We start from the raw sequence: 8,805 nt of genomic DNA, 5'->3' as shown, positions 1-8,805 counted from the left end.
CTGGTCTTTACTAAGCATAGCTCTCAATTTTGAGGGGAGGAGTTTTATATGCATTACCTCAGTTAACCCTCAAGATTTATCTACTTTTTTCAAATGAGGAAAGAGGTGATTTATCAAAGGTCACTACTTGTCAGGGTGAAGTATTGCTTATTGCTCAACAGAGTTGCAGAGGGGCTGGGGATGTAGCTTAGTGGTAGAGTGCATGCTTAGCATACATGAGGTCCTGGGTTCCATTTCCAGGTTTTGGCGTGGCGGGGGCAGGGAAGCTACAGAAGGACCCAGCCTGGCAGAGGCAGTATTAGACCAGCAGGTCCTGGAGTAGTAGATTCAGCTGTGACCTCACCTTCCTGGCATGTTTTAAGGAAAACTCATCTGGACCTTTGTATATTGAAAGCTGTGTAAATGCAGTTAGTGTGAGTATACCCATTTATCAGTTTGGAGTGTGGGAAGGAGGAAATGTACCTTTTTATTTTAAAAGAGGAAAGTCTGATTAGGTTATTGAAATTTTCTTTGGTTTTACTGGTGGTTCTGTTTTCAGTCTGTCAAGTGAATTCAAGGGTTGGAGTCCTGTGATCCAAACAATGGTTCCTTTAAGATTCTATCAAGGCTGGTAAGTCTTTGGATGCTGTAACATTGAGCCCCATAGTTATTTAGCATCCAAAAGGGCTAGGTGGATTTGTGTAGGACATGGTTCTTACCCTACTGGAGAATACCCTGTGTATAAGGGCATTCTCCAGCGAGAGAATCACTGACATTTTATGAAAATGATTCCTCTGAAGTGGTAAATGGAGTTACTGTACAGTTTCTTCTTACCTGTCTTGTATCTCATGTCACCTGATCCTTCCTCTTCTTTCCCTTTCAAAATATACTTGAAATTTAAATGCATTGTTGATTATATTAATGCATTTGTTTTCTAATTTTCAAAAATTGGATGCACGGGCTGGGGAGATAGCTCAGCTGGTAGAGTGCTTGCCTTGCAAGCACAAGGCCCTGAGTTCAATCCCCAGTACTGCAAAAAAAAAAAAAAAAAAAAAAATTGGATGCACGGAAGCTTTTATGAGCCCCCAATTCAATTTCATTGCTTTTTGTGTATTTATAGTCTTCAAATAACTTTTTTTTTTTTTTTTTTTTTTTGTATTTTCTCCTGTGCTTTATAGCTATTAGACAAAATGCTGATCCAGTGAAAGTGATCTTACGGAAAGCTCAGCCCAGAAGAACCAGAGGTGTACTGTTAGGATTAATTTTTGCAGAGCACGCTTGCCCTGGATTTTTCTTTTATTTTTTTGTCATTGTAATATGCCAATTCTTTACTCTTGAACTTTAAGCCTTGTTCCTTGACATTCACCTTATTGTTGGACACTTAACTTTTTGAGGTCGTGATGTCTCGAGAGACGGATGCAGAGAGTCAGCAGTCCCACAGCAGCGTCTCCTCTCAGGCCCATGGCAGTGGTGCCTGTCCACAGTCCCAAGGTGGCTTCACTCAGTCCCAAGGCCTCTCCTCACAATCCCATGGGTCTTCACAGTCCCAAGGCACATCCAGCTCTTCCACCAGCACGGTGCCTACCTCCAGCCAGTCCTCTCACTCCAGCTCTGGGACCCTGAGCTCCTTAGAGACAGTGTCCACTCAGGAACTCTATTCTATTCCCGAGGACCAAGAACCTGAGGAGCCTGTCCCTGCCCCTTGGGCTCGATTATGGGCCCTTCAGGATGGATTCACCAATCTTGGTAAGACCTTTGTTGTATAGTATTATTCACTATTCAGAAAACCAATTACAGAAGGTTGTTGCAGCACAAAGCTCAGGACGCTTCTGGAATGATTCTGGAGTTTGAAGGTGATGAAGGAAAAAACAAAGAGGCATTGGTGGTTAATGCACTGGCTTTTCCTTGGTTGGATTCCCTTCGTTTATTCTTTCAACAAATATTAACGGGACATTTGCAATGTGCTGTCCTTCTGAAAATCCCAAGAGAGCTGTAGACCCTTTAGAAAAAGGCAAATTGATGCAAAGTTGAAAATATCATCATATCACATCAGTTAACCCCTGATGTGGTTTGATAATAGCTTCAGAGCTGTTCAAAATAGGGACGCCTTTTTTGTTGACTAGATGACTCTTTTATTGACTACCTGTTGTAATTTATTTTTGTTTTTGGTATTGTGCATTGAACCCAGGAGTGCTTAACCGTGGAACCACATTCCCAGCCCTTTTTATTTTTTATTTTGAGACAGGGTCTCACCACGTTGCCTGGGGCTTTGCTAAGTTGCTGAGGCTGGCTTTGAACTTGTGACCCTCCTTCCTCGGCCTCCCAAGCTGCTGGGATTATAGGCATGAACCATCATGCCCAGCTATTTTTTATTTTGAGCCAGGGTCTCACTAGGTTGCCCAGGCTGGCTTTGAACTTGTGATCCTCCTGGCCTTAGCCTTCCAAGTCCCTGGGATTACATGCATGTTCTGCCACACCTGGTATAATATTAAATTTAGAAGTTGCTGAGGCTAGCCTTGAACTTCGGATCCTCTGCTTTAGCCTCCTGGGTCACTGGGACTACAGGGATCTGTCATTGCACCTGGCAGAATCTTTTAAATTTGTGCTTAATTTTTAATATTATTTTGACTTTTCTAGGTCTTTGTATTTTGCTAAAAATTTTAGTGTGAACTTGTTCATTTCTGTAAACAAATATAATTGGGGTTTTTATAGGGATTGTGTTGAATTATAGATGGGTCTGAAAGTATCGCCTTACAATATTAAGTTTTCCGTTTTTTTCTTTGTGGTACTGAGATTGAGCCCAGGACCTCACACATGCTAGGTAAACACTCTACCACTGAGCCAGATCCCCAGGCCAGCAGTGTTAAGTCTTCCATTCCATAAACATTTATATAGGTCTTTAAATTATTTTCAGTGGTGTTTTGTAGTTTTCAGAGTATAAGATTTGCACTTCTTTTGTTAAATTTGTTCCAAATGTTTTATTACTTTTTTGCTATTTTAAATGGAATTCTTTTCTGAATTTCATTTTAGGTTTGTTCATTGCTGATACGTAGAAATACAAGTGATTTTTGTATATCAGTCTTCTCTAATAGAATGTGCTCAAAGTGGTGAGAACAAATATCCTTGCTATTATATTAGGGGGAAATCAATATCATATTCAAATATCATATTAGGGGGAAAGTTTGCAGTCTTACCGTGAAGTATGATGATATCTCTGGGTATTTCATGAATGCCCTTTCTCAGGTTGAGAAAGTGCCCTTCTATTTGTAGTTTTTTTTCTTTTCTTTCTTTCTTTCTTTTTTTTTTTTTTTTTAAAATTTATTGTGAAGGGCTGTTGGACTTGTTAAAAATTTCTTCTGTGTCTGTTGAGATGGCTGTGGTTTTTTTTTGTCTGGTGTTTTATTGTTACTGTGTATTACCTTAGTTGGTTTGCAGATATTAAATGAACCATGCTTCCCTGGGTTCTCAATCATGTACAAGCTTTTGTTTACCTGTTAGTTTGAAGGTAAGAGTTTCTGCTGTAGAAACTGTTTTTTTTTTTTTTTTTTTTGGGGTGCTGGGGATTGAACCCAGGGCCTTGTGCTTAAAAGGCAAGCACTCTACCAACTGAGCTATCTCCTCAGCCCCTAGACTGGTCTTGAGCTTATATTATAAGCTTGTTATCCTCTCCCTGAGCCCCCTGAGTTGCTGGGACTATAGGTGTACATCACCCCACCTGGCTCTCTATCTCTGTCTATATATAATTTTTAAAAAAATACGTTGTTAGATTTAGTTGGGTACTATTTTATTGAGGATTTTTGCACCTGCATTCATAAGAGATATTGGTTGGTAGTATTCTTGTGATGTCCTTGATTTTTCGGCCAAATTGGTATTCTTTAAATGTTTAGGAGAATTCAAAGTGAACCCAGCTGGCAATGGGCTTTTCTGTGTTGGAAGTTTTTGATTACTAATTCCATTTCTTTCTTTCTTTCTTTCTTTCTTTCTTTCTTTTTTTAGTCGTAGGTGGACCTAATACCTTTTATTTTATTTGTTCATTTTTGATGTGGTGCAAGGATCAAACCCAGTGCCCCACATGTGCTAGGCAAGTGCTTTACCAACTGAGCTACGACCCCAGCCCCTAATTCCATTTCTTTGCTTTTATGAGTCTGTTAATATTTTCTTCTTGTGCTGGTTTTAGTAGTTTTTATCTCTTTAGATTTTCGTGCATTTCAATATGTATTTCACCTAATATTGTAATATTGCTGTGCAATTGTTCATATTATTCTCCTTTTTAAATCCTTTTAGTAAATGTAGTAAATTCGTAAATTTGAGTCTTGTCCTTTTTTTTTGTTGTAGGTGAACACCATACCTTTATTTTATTTTTTTTTTATGTTTATGTGGCGCTGAGGATTGAACTCAGTACCTCACATGTGCTAGGCAAGCGCTCCACCAGTGAGTTACAACTCCAGCCCTTGCTTTTTTTTTTTTTTTTTTCAATTATTATTATTTTTATTTAAGTAATATGAGTCTTGACTCCTTTTTTCTTGGTCAGTCTATGGTCAAGCCATCTAAGATTTGTCAATTTGTTGATCTATTCAAAGAACCGACGTTTGGATTAAATGTTTTTGTATGTTCTTAATTTCATTTATTTCTGCTTTAATTTTTCTTCCCTTCTGCTTGCACCAGGTTTTATTTGATTCTCCAGTGTTATGGGAAGATCAAGTTATTGACCTGAAATGTTTCATCTTTTATAACTTTGGCATTTACAGGTATAGGTTTCCTAGTAAGTAGTGCCCGATTCCATCAGTTTGGGTCCCCAGTTTTTGCTCCAGAAAGCAAAACTGCAGTGAACATCCTGTGGTTGTCTCCTCCCCTGGCATAGGCAGAGGGGCCAAGGTCCTGCACCTGTGCTTGCTGCATCATTGTCCTCCCTGGGCTGGACACTCCTTTTTAATTAAAAAAAAAAAAAATTTTTTTGTAGTTGTAGATGGACACAATGCCTTTATTTTATTTATTTTTGTATGTGGTGCAGTGGATCGAACCCAGTGCCTCACACATGCTAGGCAAGTGCTCTGCCACTGAGCTATAACCCCGGCCCTGGACACTCCTTTTAAATGATTGGTTTCATTTAATTTTTTTGAATAGGTTGTATTTGCATGATGTTTTAAAGATTCATACATGCTGCAGCATGTGGAAGTATTTTAATCTTCCTTTCTTGTGGGGGAGGGTACTGGGGATTGAACTCAGGGGTGCTTAACCACTGAGCCACACCCTGAAACATTTTTATTTTTTATTTTGAGACAGGGTCTTGCTAAATTGCTTAAGGCCTCAGTAAGGTGCTGAGGCTGGCCTTGAACTTGTGATCCTCCTGCCGTAGCCTCCTGAGCCACTGGGATTACAGGCGTGGGCAACTCACCTGGCCCCGTAGAATGATTTCTTTCTTCACTCTTTTTTTTTTTCTTCAGATAACAATGATTTCTTTTGAGTACCTGTTTCTAGTTCTTTGGGTGTATACTTAAGAGTATAATTCTTAAGTCTCTTTTTTGGTGTTGGGGACTGAACCTAGGGCCTCTTGCATACCAGACAAGTGCTTTACCACTTAGCTACAAACCACAGTCCCAGACTCTGTTTTTTTTTTTTTTTAATTATAGCCATCTTTGTGGATATGAAGTAACTACATGTGCAATTTTGATAGATTTGTCAACCTGTTCTCCCCAGACCATTGTATACAATTTGTATAAATTATGTTCTTCCTATTGCCAGTGTACAAAGTACCTCTGCTTCCCCAGACCTCTCACTAACACTGTAGTATGAGACTTTTTGCTTTTTATTAACCTAGAAGGTAAAAACATAGATACTTAATATATTTTTGGTTTTAAAATTTTCCTGTATTGAGTTAGTTTGGCCATCTTTTCATGTTTGTGCCATTTATATATATACATGTGTATATATTTAGTTGTAGGTGGACACAATGCCTTTATTTTATTTATTTTTATGTGGTGCTGAGAATCAAACCCAGCACCTCACACGTGCTAGGCAGGCGCTCTACCACTGAGCTACAACCCCAGCCCCATTTATATTTTTTTCTTGTAAATTGTTTCTTCATATCCTTTTCTCTTTTTCTACTGGTTTGTCTCTTATTAATTAATAGAAACTTTACTTTATTGGGGAGGTTAGTCCTTCGTGATGTGAATTGCTGATAATTTTCCCAAATTATAATTACCCACATCGTCCTTGGTGCTGGGGCTGTATTTTTAATTTATTTTCTTCTTTATTACTGGGGATTGAACCCAGGGGTGCTTTACCACCATCCCTAGTCCTTTTTATTTTTATTCTTAAAATTTTTTTTTAGATGTTGATGAACCTTTATTTTATTTATTTATATGCAGCACTGAGAATCAAACCCAGTGCCTCACGCGTGCTAGGCAAGTGCTCTACTACTGAGCCACAACCTCATCCCCTTTATTTTTTATTTTGAGATAAGGTGTTGTTAAGTTGCTGAGGGTCTTGCCAAATTACTGAGGGTCTCAGTAAGTTGCCCAGGCTGGCCTTAAACTTGCCGTCCTCCCTGTCTCTGGGATGATAGATGGGCACCACTGTACTTAGCTGGAGTGGTATTCTTAAACGAGAGTCCTGTGGCTGTCCCCCTAGGCTTATGTTCTATCAGGTGGGGGATACGATGTACAAATAATCAAGGTAACTTCCACTTACGGCCCATACGTAGAGGGAAATAAAGCAGGTTATCATTATCCTAAAAAGTGGGTATTGAAGTGGGGGTCTGCTTACATAGAAAACTGAATGAGAGATGATATTTGAGCCAGACACAAAAAGCAAAAGCAATGAGCCTTTCAGGTATTTGGGGAAAGGGCACAAAGCAAATTGCTCCTGGCCAGTGGGGCTGGGTGCAGCCAGCAGAGGAACAGGATAGCAAAGTGACATTGGAATGGTGACGAATGCAGATCTGAGTGTCAAGTGGGCCATAAGTAAAAGTGTAGCTTTTATGCTAAATATGATAGGAAGACTTAGGACAGTAATGAGCTGAAAGTTATTACATGGTATTTTCCCAAGTCATTACAAATTATTTAGAGAAGTTTTAATGACTGCTTTTTGCCTCATGGTTATATATAAGACATCCCTTATTAAATCATTGTTGTAGAATTTTGTGTTCCCCAACATGCCAAGTTTTTTATTTATTTTATATTGGGGGTAGAGGTGGGAGATGCTGCTGGGGATTGAACCCAGGGCCTTGAGTATGCTAAGCATGCCTTGTACCACTGAGCTACCCCTCCAGTTTTTAATCTTATAAAATTTTGATAATCAAATTTATGATTTTGATTGCTACCTCAGGCTGTTTTCCTACAAGTAGATTTTATGGGCAATTTTTTAAAGGTGTTGATAGTTGACATTTAACAGCTTCTGGTATGTGGTTTTGTTTTACAGAGTGTGTTAATGACAGCTACTGGTTTGGGAGGGATAAAAGCTGTGACTATTGTTTCGATGAACCACTACTGAAAAGGACAAATAAATACCGGACGTATAGCAAGAAGCACTTCCGAATATTCAGGGTAAGTGACCAATATCCGTGTACTTGGGAGAGCTGGTAATCTAGTCATTGCTCTTGGACGTCTTCCAACTGTACATCCAGGCTGCTAAACTTTGACATGAAATGTTCTCTATTTTAGGAAATGGGTCCTAAAAACTCTTACATCGCCTACATAGAGGATCACAGTGGGAATGGAACCTTTGTAAACACAGAGCTTGTAGGAAAGGGAAAACGCCGCCCTTTGAGTAACAATTCTGAGATTGCACTTTCACTATGTAGAAATAAAGGTAATATCATCATCTTACGTTTACTGGATTTTCTTCCCCCCCCTGTCTAAAAGGAAAATTAACTTTGCATCTTTATGGAGCACGATTTAATTGAGTAAAACTTAGGTAGCACGCAAGATTTAATTCCGTTGTCCTAGTTGCCTTTTTAAATCATGAAAAAGTTGTATGCAGACAGATTTTCTTAAGTTTAATTGGTTTTATTTAAAACTATTTGCTGTCAATTGAGTTGTTGGTTAAAATAAGTTATGGTTCATAGATTGATTGTTTATACCCTCTCTGCCTTAAATGTCTCTGTTGTTGTTGGAAGTTATTAATTCATCCTCCTTCCCTCTCTCCTGCCTCGCTTCTTCCCTCCCTTCCTCCCTCGTTCTTTCCTGTCTTCATTTCTTCCATTCATTCATTTCTGCCTACATTCATTGAGCTCCTTTTACATGCCAGGCATTAGGCTGAGCGTTTTCTGTAAGAGCTCGGTTTAGAGCATTCACTGTCTTTCCTTTTTTTCTTTTGTGGTTCTGAGGATCAAACCCAGGCCCATGTGAATACTTTACCAGTGAGCTTCACCCTCAACTCTCTACCTTCTTAAATACCATATAGTTGTCTTGTGCAACTGTTTATTGTCGTCAGGCAGCATTTTATAAATTTTATAAAACATTTTAAAAACATCTACTCTGAAACTTCATGAATATCATAACCAAAAACAAACAGTTGTTAATTTAGGGCAGTGTAGAAAGAATAATTGATAAAAGTGACTTATAGAATCGTAGTTGCTTATAGTGATTTCAAATTTTTGAGCAAGGGGAAAACTCTTCTTTCTTTAATTAATAAACCACAGAGCTTCCAGAAACCATCTGAGAGCAGAATGACTTGGGGTGTGTGTGTGTGTGTGTGTGTGTGTGTGTGTGTGTGTGTGTGAGTGTGTGTGTATGGGTGAGAGAGAGAAAGAGTGAGTGAGTGTTGGTTTAAATGTAGAGGTTCACATAAGCATTCTTACAGATGCTTTTTTTTTTTTTTGCTGCT

At 38.8% G+C, this 8,805-nt stretch overlaps 1 protein-coding gene across 5 annotated transcripts in view; it reads left to right on the top strand.

Annotated features, from left to right (window-relative positions):
* Window positions 1-8,805, top strand: part of Chek2 (checkpoint kinase 2) — a 38,966-nt gene that overhangs the window by 1,164 nt on the left and 28,997 nt on the right. Inside the window, exons 2-6 of one of the 5 annotated variants that reach the window (XM_047562641.1) lie at window positions 241-413; window positions 539-610; window positions 1,374-1,725; window positions 7,399-7,523; window positions 7,641-7,788. In XM_047562641.1, coding sequence (XP_047418597.1) covers window positions 1,380-1,725; window positions 7,399-7,523; window positions 7,641-7,788 — 619 coding nt within the window. In that variant the 5' untranslated portion in view covers window positions 241-413; window positions 539-610; window positions 1,374-1,379. Of the gene's footprint in view, window positions 1-240; window positions 414-438; window positions 611-1,157; window positions 1,726-7,398; window positions 7,524-7,640; window positions 7,789-8,805 lie in introns of those variants that run through there. The other 4 variants (XM_047562642.1, XM_047562643.1, XM_047562644.1 and 1 more) reach the window with 4 other exon arrangements.

The sequence above is a fragment of the Sciurus carolinensis genome, chromosome 8, assembly GCF_902686445.1.
Source record: "Sciurus carolinensis chromosome 8, mSciCar1.2, whole genome shotgun sequence".
NCBI classification, from domain to species: Eukaryota; Metazoa; Chordata; class Mammalia; order Rodentia; family Sciuridae; genus Sciurus; species Sciurus carolinensis.
Note: the sequence above shows the minus strand (reverse complement) of the source record. Positions and strands in the feature narration are given on the sequence as shown.